General features: G+C 32.2%; 1 protein-coding gene across 2 annotated transcripts in view; it reads right to left on the minus strand.

Moving 5' to 3' along the window:
* The window catches only part of LOC141461347 (uncharacterized), a 78,205-nt gene extending 59,875 nt beyond the window's left edge, over window positions 1–18,330 (minus strand). The window contains exons 1-2 of one of the 2 annotated variants that reach the window (XM_074142313.1): window positions 18,107–18,330; window positions 13,758–13,886 (exon numbers count right to left, since the gene is read on the minus strand). In XM_074142313.1, coding sequence (XP_073998414.1) covers window positions 13,758–13,886; window positions 18,107–18,124 — 147 coding nt within the window. In that variant the 5' untranslated portion in view covers window positions 18,125–18,330. Of the gene's footprint in view, window positions 1–8,558; window positions 8,739–13,757; window positions 13,887–18,106 lie in introns of those variants that run through there. The other variant, XM_074142312.1, reaches the window with a different exon arrangement.
* Window positions 18,331–21,957: the final 3,627 nt, after the last annotated feature.

The following is a 21,957-nucleotide window of genomic DNA, read 5'->3' on the forward strand; positions in this document are numbered from 1 at the left end:
TCCATCTACAGTCGCTATCTTCCTTAACAGCAGCGGGCGTTTCTCAAGGTTTTGTCCTGTTTATTATATACATCAATCCACATTCTCACATATCAATCTTGGGATGAGTCTTGACTGTTCTGTTCAGTTTTCTTGAAGCTTTCGTAAAGCCCAGTTTTATCTCATCTATCTTTTTTTGTTTTGTTTGCGCTACCATCTTCTGTGGTTTTGAAGTGCAAGTTCTGAAATGGGATACTAACCATTGCTACGCTATCAAACAGGATATAGGAGGCCGTTACGACAATCTGCCATTGTGGTAAACGAAGACTGCTGACTCATTAATTGGTTTATAGTCGTTCATGCAATGGCCTCAGCCTATGAATGTAGGCAAATGTTGGTTTCAATGTAAGCCTCAATAGTGCGTACGAAGCCTTCAACCTGTACGCATCGGTAACTTTAACGAGTAGAATGAAAAGTAATTAGATTAGGCGGTGTGACTGATAAGGTTTAAATGTAATTTATTTTCTTGAGTTCAATAACAAGATATAAAAATAGCTTAATAGTTTTTTTCTTTCAAATCGCGCGAAACTTTTAGACCTTGACAAATTTTGGATATATTTCCGTCACCGTGGTAATGTGATTTCGGTTGAACTGTAGATCTTTCCACTACTTGGATCTGACAATGTAAACAATAGAGAAGAATGCGAGGTTATTCTGTTGATTAATTCCGTGTCCTCTGGTTGTTGAATAAATTATTGTGCTGATGGAAAAAAACGGCACAAATTTATGTATCAACCTTATTATAATATTATATAATATAGAATTTGTGTGTGGAATGAGAAGGTGAGAGAGGGGGAGAGACAGAGAGAGAGAGAGCAATACATCAAACTGTGTGAAAAGTCGCATGAATAATTTCATATCTGTTTTTTTTTTTTCAGCAATGTTGCCAACAGATTAAAAGAAAACACAAAATATAAATAAATTAAACAAAATAAGCAGGTATGAGCAGTTTTAAGACAGGCGACTGGTTTGCTTAGCAATAAGGAAAACTGAAACGTTTAGAAAGGTCGGACAGAGACGGAATGAGGAAAGGTTAAATGAAATTGTTAGTCTATGAACAACAGCGCTGCCTATCTGTGTTACTAACAGGTAAGTCATTGACCTAAACTGAGTTTTATTTAATACCTGTATACATCTCCTACTAGGGTAAAAAGCCAATTTTGGATCTGTAGATATTTTGTTTTTAAACTTACAAACTAATTATTGAAAATCCATTAATTAAATTAAAAATCTGATATAAAGCTCGGAGAAGGCTTTTCTCCCATTTATTGTAAATATACATTTTGAGAGATTCTTTTGGTTTCATTTTCCAGGGTTATTTCTGCAGTTACATTGATCGTTGAATTTCATTGCTTAAAAGAGACATCAGCAAGAAAGAGGATTCTTTTTTAGTTTAAACTTAGAAATCTAGATTTTAAATGCAAAGTCTTGAAAACACTTAAAGACGTGTTTGCTTTTTAAAGTTCAACATGGCTGTGCCAATAGTGGCTCCGTTATGTAATATGAAAATGTACAGCGTGGGTGTAGGTCTTATCTACAAGAAGGTTAATTGTGATAATAATTAGGTGTCTGCAAACGGAGCTGGTGCTGCTGATCATTTAGTTTTGATTACGTGGTTATAAATTAAGATTGATATTCGCTATGTATATTATCTAGGAGCCTTCTCGTTACAAACACTGTCCAGTCAAAAAACACAGGACAGTTAGCTGTAGAGGGTTCTAGGAAGAGAAAAACTAAATGAGTTCAGCGCACCAGGATTTTAGCTCGGGATCAATGGTCCATCAAGCTGTAAACTGCGCTAATCTTTTCTGACATAAATATTTTCATTATTATTTTCAATTTAAGGCGCGTCAACATCTGTTTGCTGGTCATCGGTGCCCGGAACTTTTTTCAGTACACTGCCGGCCTCAGAACAGTGTACTCTTACTCGTATTACGGACAGCGCTGTTGTCACTTAGTGCCGGAGTCTTCTCGTTACCCAGATAGTTAGCTGTAAGAAGCTTCCTGTAAGAAAAAAATCTAAGGACCAGCAAGCTGGATTCGAACCCGGAATATCCGCCTAGCAATCCTACATGCGGACTGCAGCTAATCCTTTCCCTTATTATTATTATTAATTTCCTCTTATAAATTTATTATAATTTATTTATTTATTATTATTATCTTATTATTTTATTTTTCTTTCCGAATTAGTGACGCCTTCGAGTGAATGTGGTTCGTCATTGCCTTGGGTGTTAATTTAGTCTTTTATTGTGTAGGGATCTGCCTTTTAAAGTTCATATTATCGTATAATTGATAGTAGCCGAGCGGTTAGGAGCGAAACTCGTAAAACTAAGATATTTTTGGGGTGACTGGGTTCGTTTTCCGGTCCAGGCCTTGGATTTTATTTAATGATTATGACAAAATTTATAGTCAAGTATGTTTGCTATTGACCTCTCTGTCACCCAAATTTGGTAGTTAGTCATAATGTCTGCCTGAATAAATAAGCATTTCTTTACCTTTTTTTCCATACCGTCTTGTGTTTCTCGAATAAAATAAATTGAAAATACAATTTTCTATGGAAGTAAATCTTTAAGGGATATATATTTATATAAGTTCTTATAAATAGATGTAAGACATTTGTTAAAGTTGTAATTTATTTACTCGTAAATTAATTAAAATGCTGTTGAAGCATTTTATGGTTAATGAAAAGGATAAAGATAAAATTAATTGGAATAATAATGATAACCGATGGAAACAGAAAATAAAAGTCAGCTAAAGCAGAAAGAAATGATAACTTTAGTACGAAGTTATTGTTTAACTGATACAGAAACTATATTGTAACTGATACTTAATTGTTTTACAGATAAAATGTGAGGCAGTACGTGCAGAGATTAACGTTTGGAAAAATAAGATTTGAACTCGACAGTGGAGAAATTAAAGTGCAACCTCATAGGATTTGGTATACTGCGAAAAACAAGTCTACGAAATATGAAATCAAATAAGTAAGTAGCTTAAGTAACTTATTACTCCGTTTTAATGTAACTTACAGTACCCAGAATGTTTTAGCAGTGAGTGAAATGAAATTACAAATTATTTATCTTATTTAGTGTATGATTATATAGAAAAATTTACGTAAATCGTGAAAAACCATGGACCACGTTTTTCTCCAGTGAAAATTTGACTCAATTACGGTTACTTCTCGAAGAATCTAAAGAAAAAATTAATAGCCACCAAACCGCAAATAACTAAAGGATATGATGTTTAGTATTATTGGAACAATTAATTAGTTGGCCACATAGTTTCTAGTACAACGAACTCTTAACAGTTTTAACAATTCTATTCGAACTTTATACACGTGCTCGGGTGTATGTAAAGATAGATGTATATATCCCATCTATACAAAGACGTAGTTATTAATATAACCACACCACAAATTGTTGGCTTAATCTTCTGCTGTGCTGAGGTTAATTAAAATTCCATATTACTATGTCACCATGTTGTTTCCGGTATTATTAATATTTTAGTGAAAGTTATTAGCTTTTAGTCATATAATGTGATGATAAAAGTTACACCGATACCGGAAAACAACCATGATGCCCATAAAATCACATTTGATCTTAGTAAAGAAAACGACATCCGCACCAAAACAAAATACCGACTTTGAGTTTTCTTTTTTTTGCAATTCTTCGTTTTCGGAGGTATTCTGCTTAAAGAATACAAGCACTTAATCGTCATTCCCTAAAAACCTAATTATTTTTCGTTGAGTATTGTCAATCTTTTATGGCGACTAATCCATTAATACAAAGGGAAGAAAAGATTATTTATTGCTAAGCTTTCAAGCTAGTTATTCTCACAAACTGAGTACCTTAACTGTTAAGACAGAATACAGACCAACCTTTAATGTTTAGAATCTAAAAAAATTATAATCGTTCATAAGAATAAGCTCTGTACATGATCTAGATTTGAAAGCTTGGTATACAAAAATTATGACAGAAATTGGCAATAATTATTTTTTTCCTGTCTTCTTATTTTGCTTTTTTGGATTTTTAAGGGACTACAACTAATATCTCTCCCACTGAGATGTGCCTAGGTCCCTTAATGTTCATTAACTATACTTCCGACAACTCAATCTATCCACAAACTTGATGACACAGCTACCCATTCCCCGCAGCTTGATCCGTTCATAAGCACAAGTTAGCCTCAATTTTATAACGTGGTCATAGATGGCGAACGAAGGTTTATCGTCAATGAAAGTCAAAATATAACCTTCACATTAAGAAGTGGGCGTCTGCCCTCCGGCCTTATTACAACAATTGACGCAGTAAAGAATCTAGGACTTTACAATAGATAAACGTTTGACTGGGTACCCGCATACAGTACTGAAACAGAGCCAAGTATGTGTTGTACATGTATTACATCAATAAGCCATGGAACTTAACTTCAAAATCTGATAAAAAAAAGTTGACCGACAACCATTTTGTAAAATCGATTTCTGAGGGTTTTTTCTCTTTGTTTTTCTGGAAAAAGGCTTTGTATAAATTTGAAATACTAATGCAAACCTGTACATCTGTAACCTTGCTCCTCAAGAAACTTTATTGGGGAAGAGGGAAGATTGAACTCCTCTTGAGGGTTGTTTTAGTTGAATTGTAGGTTCAAAGTACTAGTATAATGTGTATCACTATCAAAGCTGTACCCAAAATTCGAAGAATATCAGTCCACCAGAAATTGCGAATTTCCGTTTAGACTTTTTCGAGTATTGTTTAATCGGTCAACGGTTTTTCTTTTAACTTCGACGTAACCTTTATGTTAGGCCTATCGATTTAGTTTGAAATTTTGCCAGAGAATAAAGATTCTAGGGTTCTTTTGAGAGCTCTAGAAAAACTGAAACGTCACATTTCTTTCACTTGAATCATTTGTTATTTATTTAGTAAAAATTCTGTTTGAATAAATTCTAATAATATAAAAAGGTGTGCTTCCGTTGTAAACTAAAAACATAACATCTGCACGATCACGATAGTTCTTTTTATGAGTGGTAAGAGGATGTAAAAAAGGCTTCACACTTTAAAGAAATGTATTTCATATTTGCTAAATTATTTCTAGTTTGAAGTTGAGAAAAGAACGGGTATAGTAATTGACTGTTTTTCATAACAAAAATTTTGTTCTATTTTGATCTTACAATAAGAACTGTTTCTAATTTTAACATAATCCCTAGTTTTCTGTTTGTTTTCATGTTGAAGCACAATTGAAATGACGCAGATATTTTTGTAGCTGATTCGCTGTTAAATCTCTTTCCCTCCTGATGATTCACTATTTATTTTTGAACCCCCCCAAAAAAAGTCCGCTGTAATACTTTTTTTTTTCTTAATAAAAACTTTCGGAAGATAATTTTCCTTAAAAAAATGTTAATCTTTAATGATCAGAATACTGTTTCTAATGGCATATTTTGGTGCAAAGAAGAAGAAAAAAAAAAAGACACGTAAAAAAATGTTATGGTTTGTATTATTGCTTTCCTATTTTCACAGATAATGAAAGGAGCAAAAAGCCGACGGGCTAAAAGAAATAAGATTGCCGGTCTTTCTATGAACTGTAATCTTCTCATTAGCCGAGTGGTTAGAGGCGAGGCCCGGAACGGTAATATGTATGTATTGTGGTACTGGGTTCGATTATAGGTTTAAGCCTTGGATTCTTATGCAGTGGTTAACAAAAGGAATTTATAGTAAAGTATGTTTGCTAGTCGTTAGTAATCGATAGTTGTAAAGCCCGCCTTTACCAATAGAATAGGAATAAGAATCTTATTACAATATGCGCCATGTATAACGTCACAGACTTTTACATAGTAACAATGTGCCTTTTATCCATGGCTTTACGCGACAGCAACGAGCTCAGTTGTGTAGAATCTGTTCTCTGATGAAGATGTACCAGAAGACAACGTTTATGATTCAAACAGAAAGCAATGTCAACAATAACCACCTCTGGGGGTACTTGTCCGTGTCAAGATTGTAACTGGCTTCTTGATTGTCCTTGGCGACTGCTACAGCCGAGCTTAAACTTTGGCATTTTCCAGAAAAGTGATTAAAAATTAAAAACTATGTGTTTTGAAGAGAGACACCAAAGATCCCGGGTTTGAATCCAGCTGCTGGTCCTAAAATTTGCTCTTCCTAGGTACTTTTTACAGTTCACTGTCCGGTGAAGGGCTGTATTGTCTGTAACGAGAGAATACTGTGCAGAGACCGGCAGCGCCATGAAAAATAGCTTCGGGCGCCACTGACTTCAAATGTTTACGCGTTTTTAATTTAAAAAATAATAATAACAACTAGTAACCATCAGTTTAATATCTATCTGAAATTGGCCATCTAATAATAAGAATATTGAAATTGAAAGTAATACAAATGATTACGATTAACATTATTTAAAAAAATTTAGATTACAAAAAAAAAAAGTAAATAAGTTTAAACCATATTGCAGTGCATATAGGAAAACTGGTTATAATTTATATCTAAAAATAAAAAATAAATATATTTTTCTGATAGTATTCTTTTTCATAAGGTGGATATCAATTCTGTTTTTCTCTTGATTACATCTCATAACTCTGCATCGTGGAATGTTGTTGATAGCTATATCTTTAATGACCACTTGCAAGAGGGAGAAAATTGTGGGTTAGATAGCATTTTTTTTTAATTGCTTTTTTAAGGAAAACATAAAGCAAAAATGCAGTTATAAGGAAAATTACACGGTTGCAATGAGAAAACAGTACTATATTGCATATAGATATAATTCATTTCTATTCACGTAATATTTTACTTAAAAACGCTCTCTTGAAATCCATTCTACAGGTATTGTTCTCGTTTGCAAAGTTTTGTCGGGCTTTAATAACGAAGGGTTCTATTATTCGAGGAAGTTTTGTGATAAAAGTTTCCAAAATCGAAATACTTTTATTGCATTGCAAAGTTTAATTGTGTATCCGTGACAAAAGTAAAGGAAAAATAATACGCGACACAACTTTCACTTACTGTAATTTACAGGTTTCCTTCCAATCTCGTTAAATCTGAATAGACTGGAATCCAATCAGTATACTAAGTTGGTAATACTGTAGAATGTAGCAAATGATTGAATTCTATTCATCCAAATGACACTTACCAGTTGACAGCAATTGACCTAATGTTTATTGGTTAGAACCTCGTGAGATTTTATATCGCAAATAGAGATTCAACTCAATCAGCCAAAAGACTGTTATTACTCGTCTCCTGTAACAGGCAGGAAGCTGAATGACCGCTCAAGACGTTCACCCACATCGGCCTGAACTTCCAATCTAAAAAAAAACCTATCAGAGTCACGGAACTAGAAGGAGAAATTCAAGCACAGATTTTAGAAGTGGCTGCCCTTTTCCCATTTAGAGCACCAAAATCGCCAAATTTTTAAATAAACCAAGTAATTATCAAGCACTTACCAAAAAATAAAACATTTTCATCAAATGTTCACACATAATTTAACAAGACTACAATTTTTTTAGGGTTGACGAATAGAGAAAATAAGAAATAATCAGGACGTTAGCCACAAATACCTTATTGTTAACATAATTAAAAGAATTATTGTCGGGATGTAAGTGGCAAAAGTAATTATCTGTAATTACCACCACAATTGCAACTGATATCATGCCATGGATTACTAGAGTTGTTCTCATGGATTTTTTTCCCCCCGTTGAATCTTTGGATGGTACACATATCTGAAGTCATTAAGCTGTTTAAAACGGCTCATAACAGTAACCTTGGAATCTGGGCTATGCAACTGTTACAAATCTGGCTGCTACGATTTTCTTTTATACCATTCAAAAGCTAATTCTAGATGGTGATTGACCTGAATGGGGCGTTTTCATAATGTCCTACAATATATTTTTTTTTTTTTTAAACTGCAGAGGACGCGTATGTATATAATGAAATTGTCCTTAATTTTAGAATGAAAGCGAATTAACCGTTAAAACGAAGTGGCATTACTCGCTTACCCAATTTTTCTTTAAATTAGAAATTTGACTTTAATTATCGTAACTTATTTAATTCTTTTTGACATTATACAGAAAATGAGGCCGTACTCAGAAAAAGGAGGAGTTTACACCATCTTTATTCCAGAACTACTTCGAGAAAATTCACCCAGGAAGAAAAGCTTAGACATACTCTGTAGAAGTAGACCATGTAATGGATATACGAAGTTAAAAGAAAGTAAGTTTCAGCTGTTTTCTAGAAAATTTAATGAAAAAGAAGTCTATTCAGTATAGTGTCATTTCCTGTTAGATGTTTTGTCTACAAGCTGATTACTGGATCTCAAGGTGGCCCTAATTTGTAGTATCAAATTTGTTTTTTCTACTGATTTTATTAGTTCTGCTGATCACACGCATCAAAAACAATTTTACCGGCTCAAACCATCTCAAAACGGACAGTACCAATGAAAAAGGTAAACAAAAATTTTAAATCTGCACAATTGCAGAAAAAAATTAATTAATTAAATCATTTGAAGGCGTTGAAAATAAAAGTATTCACAAAAGTTACCTTTGTAGTTGTAGACAATCTTGTAGTTCGTGGTTTTCTCCTGGAAAGACTTGGAAAATCATTACTGAAAACTGATGCAGCCGCTCTGGAGAAAGCTAGACCACTCCTTCTAGATCCAGTTGATAGTAGATCCATAGCATCTTCAATTTCTTGCCAGGGATCAATCATATTGACCGGCATTTTTTATTGTTGTTTAGTTTTTTGTTAAGACACAAAACGCGCACACAAACACCAAACAGAAAAGGGAAGAGAGAGAGAAAGAGAAAACAGTGAAAAAAGTGTTAATAATGCTCACTGGATCACGCCTAAAGAATTTTAATTTTTTAATGGAAGAAAAAAGAGCTTAATTTCGGAAAGGGGGCAAATAGAGTGAAAGAAAAACACACGTACTATCAAACTAATAAATGTTTTTTTTTTCTTTTTTGTATCATTAAACAAGAAAATGAAAAAAATGTATTAATTACGCCCCCGCTTGAGTGTTCAGAAGGAAGTAGCAAGGCAAAGAGCGCAAATAGTAACAACCACGCGGAGAAGGTGGGGCTCTCGTGCCGAACAATCTTAGTATAGTTTGACTACCAGGGTCTAAACATAGTTCAAGACGCTTGGCTGTTTATGAATCGGCCGGCGCTACCCGCAAATACCGCCAAACTTAAAATTTACATCATTTTTCGCCAGATTTTTGAAAATTATTATCAAAAAACACAATATATTAAAACTCTGGTTTGATGCACTCCAGTCACGGCTAAGACTTCATTTTTATCATTAAGAGGAAGAGATCTACACCAGAACGTAATAATCACTGGCGGAACGAAATCTGGAGCAGAACATCTACTTGACTTCCTCTTACATCATAATTGAAAAGTATTTTTTTAAGAATTAATATTGCAGAACTTCAAATTGCAGATATTTGGCATTATAATCCTGCCACAAAATAGAGTTCAAGTTATAACTGAATGCGACTGGTTACATCAGTACGATCTGCCTTTGTTAAAATGAAAGCAAACTTCATTCTAGGACTCAAGTCCCCTTAGAATAACAGAAACACAAGTACAAAGTAATGCCTTAACTGGCTAACAAAAAAAAAGAAGTTATTAAAAAAGTATTTCTATTAATTAAATTCAAACGCAAATAAAATATTGAATGAAAGTTGATACGTTGAATACGAATTTCAATGAAATATAATATTAAAGAATGAGATTAAAGAAAACTCTTTGAGGAATCATAAATGGCAAGCTGGAGTTAGAAGTAGTAATGTTACAGGAGAGTTTTGAAAAACACAGTGAAGGGAAGTGACGTATTATACAGTTAAAAGAGTTCCAAAAAGAGAAATGCACAGATTAGTAAGGCTGTGTCATAGGCTGCTGTACTGTGGAAAGAAATGTAAAGGTCAGTAGGACGAAAATGGATATGTCGACTCAAAGACACAAGACTTTGTAGGAGGGATCATTCTGGAAAAGATGACATAATCTGACAGAAGTCCTGGGCAAAGAGGAAGATTTTGCCTAAAATGGCTCCAGAAAGATAGAAGTGGCTAGCAATTCTTTTTATTGGATACCTAGTTCCTAACCTTCTCCACCTTGCCGAAGAGAATAAGAAGAACTAGATTAGTAACAACACACACATCCAGAATATGCCCGTCACATAACAGCGCAAACATCACCTCAGTGAGTAAGGTTGCCACTTATAGAGTTATATCTAAAACCTCTTTTAAACCAATTTTAAGATAAGCAAAAAAACCGCTGTAGCCCGTTTTTGAGGAAGTTTAAACAAAATAAAAAAAAACCTCAGAATGCTGTTCTCAAAATGTGCACTTTTAATTTGCATGTGCACAATTTGGTTTTAAACCAAAGCTTTAAATTGTCTCTCATTGATTTACTGGTAGTGAAACAGTGCATTTTTTTATTAAAATGGCACCTCAGGAAGAATATTTAGAGTTTGCAATTTCCTGAAAGACAATCAATTTTCAAATACATACACAGAATGAGCTGGCTGAAAACATTGTTTGTTCAAGGATGTGTTTTTGTTATAAACTCAAAGATCAAATTTTAAATTTCAATTAATATTTAAAAAAAGAAGAAAAAAAAAGAAAAAAGAGAAGAGATCCAGAACATGTAACCCTGGTTGCTGTAAGCAGCTAAATCATTTTTGGCAAAGATTGAACTAGTTTTTGGCACCAGTTTTTAGTTGACGTCATTGATGACATAATCACTTCTTTAATGCTAACAATCGTTCTCTAGACTGACGGTGACGTCAAGTTATATCTAATTTGAGTAAGTTTTCCATTTCTCTTACTACAATCCTAGAGTTTTTAATTTATTCATTCCCCAACAAATTATGAATTTAAAAAATAATATTTTATTCTTACTGACACTATTCGAGTCAAATTGTGTGTTTGAAGAAAATTTAAGCATACATTGTAGAAATAGAAAGTCGTGTGGGTGTGCTCAATAGATTTTTGTTAATTGTTTTAAGTGCCGCGTGACTTAATTGCGCTGTAATTTTCAACACAAATTAATCATTCTCAAGGTAATCCTAACGATAGAACTGTCCTGATAGTATTGTTTTTTTTTTTTTTACTATAATTGCAGTAATCTAGTGAAACTGGAAGGCGGTATGGCCAAGTGTGGAAGGGAAAAATGGTGGAGGACGGTAACCGCAGATTCCAAGAAAATTGTCTGTAGAGGTTTTGATTTAATGAAGTATTTTTTTGTTCTGACTGAAACACTCCCGCGATTAATCCTTACTTTAATTAACTTCTATTTTATTTAATAATAGTATGTTTACATGTATACCTGTAACAAATGAAAATTTAAGTAAATTTTGTCACAGGAGGTGATGGTGACTTGCTGAAGAGGTAATGGACTGCATTATCAAGCCTAATAACACGGTACTAACGCTACGTTGAGACACAACCTTTGACCGCGGGCACCCTACCATAGGAGAAATGCGCAAAAAAAGGAAGAGTGAGTAATATACCTGAACCTTGTAAAAAAGAAGAGGTTTTTTTCTCCTATCTTAAAAGTACAAGGTTGCCATACAATTAGCCTCTTTTAAACTGTAGTAACTGGGCAACTAGACCTGCCCTGTACCACAATCTAGTCTAAATTAACCAGCCTATGTGTTTGCCGTAAGTAATTTTGTACAATTTAAAGAAAAGTTATTGCAGAACAACAACAACAAAAAGAATACCTTCAGCAAGGCTGTTTTCAGTTAACTTTCAGTCGTATCCTAAGAAGGTACCTACCATAAAATTAAGTTGAAGTGCTTCGTGTGTTTTTACGTTTTTCAACTATGAGGTTTTTCATTAAAAGTAAGGTTACGATTTTTTTAAAATAGAAAAATGTATTTTTAATTAATGAATCTTTCATGACAGAAGTTGTACATAATCGCCATTCACATTTCCTTATAAAGGATGAGCTGGGGTGTCAGCATTTGTATTCAAGTGTTACACTCCCTGTCATTGACTATTCACTCAGTATCCTTCACTTCTTTATTAGTTAAGAAACTTTTGCCGCCAACGGGTCTTACAAAAAATGGGAAAAGAGAAAAGGTCCTTTTCTTTTCTTTTCTAAAGTAAAACAAAAGGAGATTATAAAAGTTTTTTTATTTCAAGAAACTCCTCATCAACTCCAAGCCTTGGTTAACTAACCAACTCTTTTTTTTATCGACTTATGTACATGAGAAAACTTATTGATTCTAGTTACGGCAGAAAGGTTCAGAATATCCCAAACTAAACTAGTTTAGGAGATAGGGCGAGTTAAGGTGCAGTTTGAACGATGAATATCCAGTATTACGTGGTATTATAGTTAATGAGAATTTTTAATTTTATTTGGGCCTTCTTATTTATCCAAAACTTTTTTCTTTTCGACAGTCGCTTTACTGTAATTTAAGAATTTCATAAAAAGCAACTTGAAGAAGTGTATAAACTTGCAATACTTAGTTTTTAATATCACAAATTAAGAAAATCCGTGACGAAAGGCACGTAGATCCAATTATTTCAATTATTTTATATGTTTCCAGTTATATCTAGAGGAGGATATGAATCATTAAATATTATCTGAATTATTCGCTAAGCATTGCGGAAAATTGGCTATTTAGCAAATTGTAATATCTAAAATCAGTTCAATTTTCAGAAAATCTGATAAGTTTGAAAATATTTGGCTATAATAATACTATGCTATCTTGTGGTTAAAGAATGAACTAAGCTCTTGGAGAATACAACTCTTTACAACTCAGCTAATGAAAAATTTAACATACTTTACTATAATTATTTCATAGATATTATTAAATAAAACCCAAGGCCTAGACCGTGAATGGAATCCAGAACCACAATACATCTTAGCTTTGTGGGTCTTACCTCTAACCGCTGGGCAACCGTGGAGCCTCATATTTAACATCTATGTAATTGAAAATTAAATTTACATTTTCTCTTTTTCCTGCATTGATGGAAAACTTATTGGTTGTGTTTTACAGAAAGAAATGGACAACCTTCAGTAGAGAATATCTTGGCACTTTAACTTCCTTAAGAAATATTCAAACTATTTGTAAATGAATAACTTAAAAAGAACGACTCATAACTCTGTGGTAAGAAAATGGAAACTTTTATTTATTTATACATGTATTTACTATACAATATTAACAAGAATTACATTTATTTTTCGTAATATGCAGCCCATTTCTTCTCATGAGGGTTACGTGACCCGGTTTCCAGTCGAATCCTTTAAATATGAAGGGAGAGATTTCCATCTCTAACCATAGAACGGGTCTTTTGATTTTGTTTTTGTTTTTTGTCTTTAATTGTTGCTTTCAGGAGCTCTCTTTGGTTTAAAATTGTTTCTTAAGGAATAAACATATATTGGGGATCAGGGGCCCCTCTAATTATTCAATTTTACCTGTTTCATTCTCCGGAGTTGGCCGGGGTTACTGTGTAACTCCAGTGGTTAAGTAGTACAGGCAGTTATGCTAGGTGTATATAGATTGTAGCACTTACCTTGGTACTTAATCTTAGCATTAAGTATTTATTATTTATTTATTGTAAAGATGATTTTATTTTTTGGATAATTTGTTTTTTTTAAGTTAATGTTTGTACCATTTATCCTATACTCTGTTTTTCGTAGTTTTAAATAATCTTTTTATTGTCTTCAATTAATAATTTAAACTAAGCAACAGTATATGAAACAGAAATGTATATAATAATACCTGTGAAGTACTGGCTGCCTGATTTTGGCCCATCCCACTGTAAGTTGATTCGTTGTCTATGAGGTCAGTAAGATCCTCTTCATTTAAGTACGAGATTATTTCTTCAAGCCAGAACTTCTCAAACCAATTCTAAAAATAATAATCATCATCATCATAAAAGGCAAGAGATTAGCTGAGTGGTTAGCATATACTGGAGTCCAGCTCTCTGTCCGGTGATGGACAGTGTTGTCAGTAATGAGAGAACACTGTCCGGTGGCCGGTAATTCACTAAAAAAAAAAATAAAAATAAAACTCCGTGCGCCAAGGATCTTGACACACCTTAAGCGTTGACGCACCTTATAAAAGGTACGGAATCACTTGACTTTATCTTACTAAAACTATTTCTCCAAATAAATCCTACTACAAAATTTATATTGGCCTACATAACTTATTGATACTGCCAAATAAATTAACTTGCTGGTGTGTAAATGTGAATAGTTTAGTGATGTTCTGTCGAATAGTTTTCTCTAAATAATCCTTTATTTTTTTTTTTTTATCGTGTTGATATTTCTTTGAATTGGATAACCTGGAATATCAAGTTCATCTTTTAGGACGGTATATTAAAATTGAAAAACAGCAACCAAAGGAGTAAACTTCGGACGATCGGCGATTAAAGGTGTATGAGATAGCTGATACCATAGACTTAATGGATTAAAGTACTCGATAATTTTTACTTCAAAAATTATTCATAAGAAAACTTTGGGCAAGATCTTCATTTATTTAAATGCAAACCAAAACAAATGCAAAAACTAATTTAATATCAAAATTTGATCGTTTTAAGCAGAATTCATTTGATAAAATAACAACTATTTGTTAACTGAATGAGACAAGATTGGAGTAGTGTTGTATCTCAGAAAAAAAGATAAATGACTGTGAAGCTATTTACATTTGAACTAGAATCAAAACATAAATAAAACATTTTTTTTTTTAAATCTAGATAAGGTTATCTCAATTTGTTTCTTATTTATTTGATAAGTAAACATAATATCATTAATAGATAACACTTTTTTTTCTGCCAAGTATAGTGATAGGATACATACATATCCTTTAACGTGAACCAAAATCCCCGTACAGACTATGAATAAGCCACAGCCCACAGCCACTTCTTAAGAAGATCTTGTCCTCCCTGCGGGCGACCCAGTCTGACAACACATAGTTGTCACCGCTGCTTTTATCCTAACGAAATGTACATGAGGTCCGCGAGATTGTTTTTACAGTGTGTAAACTATTTGGCTTTAGGGAAACTTAAAACGTTATCACGAAAGTAGTTCCGAAAGATGAATCCGAAGAAGAGCCTTTCTTGAATAAACACGGTTTTGGGAACGCATTGTGGTCTTCAGAAGTCTTGTAGTTACCAATAAAATTAAAATTAAAATAATTTTTTTTTAATTTTAAAGCTTAGGGTAGATTCAACCTCTCTTGGTGTTGTTGATGGAATAAAACTTACTTCATTCCTTAAAAATTTTTCAGAGTGATCTTTAAATAAAAACCAATGCTTAGTCCGGGAATCGAACTCAATACTACAATAAATCTTAGCTTTGCGATCCTCTTACTACTTGGCTGTGTGTTGCCTTACATTTAACTTAAAATAAGTTCATAAACTTAAAACCGCATTTGCTTAAATAATCTTCAAGAATGAATAGAACCAAATAGTACAAAAATAAATTTAGACAAAACTGTATCAGGCATTCATCTTTGTTATAAAATTCGGACATGAGTGGCAAGTAAAGGGCAAACCCTTTCTCTATTATTATAATGAACTTAAATGAAAGAGATAAGCAAATAATCATTAGCCACATATAATTAAGAATAACGTAATGATTACAAATTATGTATGACAAAACATTGATAAAAAAAATCACATCTTCGCTTAATGAGACACCTCATTCTACAACAACTTAAGTTTTCTCCTGGTGCGGAGAGGAGGTAGTCATGTTTAGCGTGCCAACCAACATGCTTCCTTGGTGTATTTAGGAGTCTCTCTTTGTTGGGCTATTCATAAAGTCTCAGTTTGCCTTACTCTTGGGATCAATTGTCCATTGGGGGGGATAGAGGTGGAAATTTGCCCCCTAAGAACGTATATTAGACAAATAAGTTTCACAACCACGAGGGTGTTAAGTTTCGAATGTACTTTAATTTAACAGTAGAAATATACTGTTAATTTTAGCCTATCAACGTATTTTATTGCTTTTTAAGCAATAATAATCTACAATATCATCACAATCTGAGTGGAGAAGTTAGCCAGAGGTAATACACATACATTTTACTTTCTATGATCGAATTCGTCAGGTTTATTATTGATGTAAACAAAAATGTGCAGTTTATGAGACCAAAAGCCATAAATTATCGAGATTACACGCTTGAATAATATATTTTTCGTGGCAATCATGATAACTTCTCAGGAATGCTGAGTTTTTGATGTTTTTGGTATCCAAGCTAAGTTATGTGATTTCTAAAATGACAAGTTCATTTTATATTATCTTTGAGAAATTCTCGAAATAATTGCAGCCCAGTGATTCACAGAAAATCATGTAATACGAGTAAACTAACTAGAAGGGGAAATGATATTGTTTTTGTGTAAATAAGCTGGTCGATTTTACTTTACTATTATACTATCTTCTGAAATGCAGGATGCTAAGTTTTTCATTTTTATGTGTCCTTTTTGTTTCAGTGGTAAGCGGCTCTCGGGATTTTTATGGACAAGTTTCAGTAGAGATTTGTGACAAGATACCTGTGTCTTCTTTAAGAAATCATAAAACTGAAAAACCCACCCTTCAGAAAGACAGAAGATAAAACTATTTGAATGCACTTGGTCTTCTCAACTCTCAGATTTAATCTTCTTCTATAGTGTGAGAATAGCGGCATTCGCCCATCCATGAGTAACAAATAAGTAGCAGCACTAAAGGTAGCTAAAGGCGACATAGAGGCCTTTTAACAGTAAATGTTGTGACATTTTTTGTAACAAAGAGTTTTGAACTTATCTAGTAAAAGGCCTCCTTTATTTTTGAAACGATTTAAGAAATTGGGTCTTATGTTACAGTTTTGGATTTGTTCTATTATAATCTAGCAAGATTTTAAATTGGTTTTAGCGTTGGACCAAGTCCAGTTCATAATGATTTTTCCTTTACTGATGATTATGTAAAAAATTCCAAATATGAGGAATGATTGGAAGCTCCAAGTATGTATTTAGCTTCTGTTTTTAACTTTTTTTTCAGAAAATATCATTTAAGCGAGTTTAAAAGTTAAACTTTCTCTTAAAATATGAGGTATATCAATGATCTCGTTCATTGTGAAGCTCTCCTCTAAATCGTCCTTAATAGTAAGGGATTAATACTTGTGTAATATTTATCAGAACCATATTCCGAAATAATCGAATATCAGTCCATTGAAGTAAGACCTTTTTTTATGCTTTACTGGACACTCGCCAACAGGTTCGTTGGGCATAACGTATGTTGTAGATTCAAGAGCCTGCTCAGTCCGATTTATGATGGTACATGCAGGTAAGCTTACCTCTGTGAGCTCTGCTAGATGTTAGCCAACTTAGATCCTTAAGAGTTGTGTAAATGTTGCGGTTCCCCCTTTATCTCATTCTTGTTTATGTTTTATCACTTTAATTTGAATTGTTTTCTCAGAAAATGTTGATTATATTAATAGTTTTTAGAAGGAGCTGTCATACACTTTTGATAGTACAACTTTTTTTATAAAGAAGTTATTATTGGAACTATTTTTGTCAAAAAATTCCAAGTTAAAAATAAATTAATTACGTAAAGGCGATTAGATTGATAAAGTCATGTGACACAATTTTTCTACTCTCCTATTCAAGAGTCACATTGACAAAAATTATAATGTGTTGAGAACACATTGTTGAAAATTTAACAAGATCGGCGATCTTTCTTTCATTTTTTTTTTAAAAACACTAATTCTTTAGTAAACAAACAAATTCTGATTCACTAAAAAATTTCGCAAGTTTGCGAAAAGAAAAAACTACAATAGTAACGAAAAAGTAGATTGCTTGTTTAGTTAGGATGTTTAAGTGATTAAAAATTAATTGACCATCCAAATCGTTCAAAAATGTATATTTATTATACTCAGTGCATTAAATTATTATTAATAAAAATCTAATCCACTTACAAGATATGGTAACTTAATGAAAACCATGGAAAAAATCAAAATTATTGTTTTTAAAAGCTCAATCTCTTTAATTATAGTTTTTAAAGGTAAATTAAAATGCAGAATTATCAAGAACAGTGACGTAAGTTCATTTTTAAAGTTCTGTTTAAAGCTACGTTTCACATAAAATCTTTGCTTACCTCCAATATTTCGTCCATAAATTGTAAAAATATTATTAAACATCAAAAATTAATTGAAAAACTACAGAAAAAAAATCTTTTATACTAACACGACTGACTGAAACCTATAAAATACCGAATAAAAATGATCGTTATCCATTGTACTACGAAATAAGAGGTCACCCAAGACCTGTGATTCCCAGAATGTTTCACTGATATGTACATATTACTTAACCTGTACACAGGTAATAGCTTTTATTTAAAAAAATCTAGCAGTATTCAAACACGACTTTCTACTAGTAAAAGTACAAATTTCTTTAAAACTAAATTGTAAACATCTGAAATATGAAAACATTGAGGCGTATATTGTATTTAAAGTTTTTTAAAGATTTATAAATGGCTCACTATTTGACCAATAGCAAGAATATCTGAACTTCTGCCGCCCACAATCTTATTTATATGACATGTAAACAAATCGAGCGAGCCTTCATGCTGCCCCAAAACTTACCAAAATTAGTTTTTACAAAAAAAAAAAAAAAAAAAATCAAGCAAAAATTATATTCTAAAGATGACACCTCAAATTAAAAATCTGGCTATTATTTATAGAAAATTTTATAGTTCTAAACCATTGTATCTTGAAATGTTGACATTATTCAATAGTTTAGTGAAATGGGTACTTCAAGATACGGGAAAAATGTGGGCACTAAAGTACTATTTAGAAATCAAATTGAAGTACTTCAAAATCGTTGTTTTTTTTTGTACCTTAAAAACTTGGTATTATAAGAAAGAAAATAGTTTCAATTAGTACCACATTCCATGTTGAAAACTGGCATTTAATTGGTCGTTCAAAATACTGTTAATAAATCCCAATCGTTTTTAAAGTGTTTGTTTTAATAAATTAATCTCGATAATAGTTGTGGTTAATAGTAAGAAATACGATTGAATATGTCAGTTAAAGGAAAATATGGAATTCGATCGAATCAATGTTGTTTCTCCCGTGAAATGCATGACTTTAGTGGAGTCACGAAGGGGGTAGCATAAACTAGGATTTAAAATTAGGTCTCCAGCTAAATTTGGGCTATTGTGGGAGGGTGTATTAAGAGCTCGACTAGCATCTTGCCTTTGGGAGAGGTAAATTAGCCAAAACATAGAAGATCTGGTGATGTTACGAGAGACGACAACCTTTCACCTGCTATCCTTTGAACTTTTGGGCTTGAGAGGACAGTTAGTTGCTGCAGCATCATACAAGTACATATACTTGCTTATCTCATTAGTCTCTTCTATTGGTCAACGCAAGCGGTTCCAAGTTATGGTCGTGTAGTCATTGACTAGGCCGAGTGCCCAAGGCGAACTTGGCCTTATACCTTCTTTTTGTTGTTTATTTCGTACTCATAAATATAGTATACACCAGACAGATCCGTACAATATAATAGAAAAGCGCTTTAGAGAGGAGCTTATTGCCTTGATCAAATGAAGTTTCCTGCAGTAAGTATTTCAAATAAAAGTAATCTATTTAGTTACCGAGTTACCGAGAAAATCGATGAAGCCCTAATCGAGAAAAAATTCAAAAACTGAATAATCTGTAAATTAGTACTTGCAAATGGCAAAAGTAGTTCAGAAGTTTATTGTCGCGTCCTACTGTGACATCTAAACTATTGTGGATTTAGATGTCTTTCTTTCAGTTGGTTTTTGTCTTTTCTTTTTCTTTTGTCATCACTCATTTGTACCTAATGTTGTTGTTTATTAAAAATAAATAAAGGTCAGGAAATTCCATTTTCTGGTTCATCTGTACACAAAATACCATCTTTAAATAAGAAATAATAATTAGTTAAAAAATTACATGTAATGAAATGGAATTTACGAATTTGCTGATTTAAAAGAAAAAAAATATAAGACTATAAGGAAGATTTTAATTATGTTTTAAGTTCACAGAGCATAAAAATCGGAGATATTTTGTATTTGAAGGCCCTAATTATGGAGAATAGTATTAGAAGAACCAAATAAGAATATGACTGGGAAGGAATTAAAGGAATTGCCAGCCGCTACATAAAACAGTTAAAGAAAATTTATAAAAGAGTTTCACTCACATTTCGCTTGAAAATTAACTCAGAATGAATAAAAACTTGGTCAGGATTATACTGAAATTAAGCCTTAAATAATATTCATGAAGATTTACATCCTTAACAACCTGCATGCAGGATTATAATAAATATGTGGCCTGCTAATTTAGTATCTATTCCTCTTGAAACTTCTTCCATTGTCTACAATAAATAATTGGAAGCAGCATTTTCGAAAAACTTTTCCTGTCTCTATTTCTATTTCAAAGTGTGATACAGAAAATACCTCTTTTTGGTTGACTTTTCAAACTGGTTTGTTCCTTTCTACATACAGATCACTATTTGCTTGTGATGATTTCATTTTCATTTTTTTAAAATTTATTTAACGACAAGTCCGTCAGAATATACATCAAATTTCGTCTAAAGTGAGAATCACTTGTATTCTTATATGTTTTTATGGAGGAACAAAAAGGTTGATAAAACTTTGAATTTAGAGAAACTTCCTTAAAAACCTAATAAGCTCATGTTCTTGAATTCTGACAGTTTCAGACATTTACCCATCTTCAGTGGACGATGCCGTAACTTTGAAAATAGAAGTCAAATTCTATATACGAATAATTTTATTATTGCCATTAAATCTTCTCTAAAGGCCAGTTAGAGTAATTGCATTAGAAAAAAAATAATGACTATATTATTGAAATTTGTAGTTAGCAATGCTTACTCTTATTGTATGAAGTTCTGCCCAAATTCGCCGGGTTCTTGCTAAGAAGTAATAAGGATATGTGAAGTTAAAAATTGAACTATTTATATAAATACATTAACATTTAAAAAGTATAAAATCACACAGAAAGCAAGGAAAAGACAATTCTGTCAATTGCGAACGACCACAGCAGATAAGTAGTATCGCTTCTAGATTCAGTAGTGTAGTCGATAATTATTGCTAAATATAATGAAATAAAAAATGATGAAATTTATTAAAATATTGAAAATCGCTAGTAATATCTGCTAGTATAACTTTAACGCTTGTTTTATTCAATATAATATTGATTTAGGTGTTTACCGTAGGTATTTAGGTATTTTGGATCAGGCAAAGGTTGGAGTTGTGTAGATTTTAACTTAAATAAGCATTGCCAAATTTTGGCCATTATCCAATAGTTTATTTTCTCAAATACATTTTTTATTTATTTAAACTTAGAATAAGTATTAAATATTTAATATAGTATAAATTATTCTCCAAAACTAAGAAACTTTTTTTTAATGTCAGTCTTGCATTAAAGGTAATTATCATTTTAAAATTATTAAAAAAGAATCATACATCTAAATAGATTTTTTTTTCTGGTAAAATCCGAAGCTATTTCACTGTCATTACGTTGGAATGCTCCATCACAACATAAAATATTGTATTTTTTTTAAAGCAGAATACCAAGTTCTTGGATCATTTTTTGGAATGTACACTCGTAAACAAATGATTGCACCGTTATATTTTAAACCAGCCGAAGTTGGGTGTTTTTTTAATCAAATTTGAAAAATAATATAAAAGCAGCCTCTATACATTGTTTATAACCATGCAATAAATAAATTCCAAAAAAGTGAATCTTAAAATAATTTTTCACAGCACATTATTAGATTTTAGATTTAAATATCCCGCTCTATGTATCGAACTTTCACTAGTCATCATCTGTTTGACTGAGTTTTTTTTATAGAGCGTGCTAAAATTATATTAAAATGTTAATGTTTTTATTTTATTAGTATATGTATATCCATATAAATAAAGATGTATGTATATAACATGAATGTTCGAGTATTGATTTTAAC

The sequence above is a fragment of the Rhodnius prolixus genome, unplaced genomic scaffold (assembly GCF_049639745.1).
Source record: "Rhodnius prolixus isolate KJV_2025 unplaced genomic scaffold, Rpr scaffold_6, whole genome shotgun sequence".
In the NCBI taxonomy this organism is placed as follows: Eukaryota; Metazoa; Arthropoda; class Insecta; order Hemiptera; family Reduviidae; genus Rhodnius; species Rhodnius prolixus.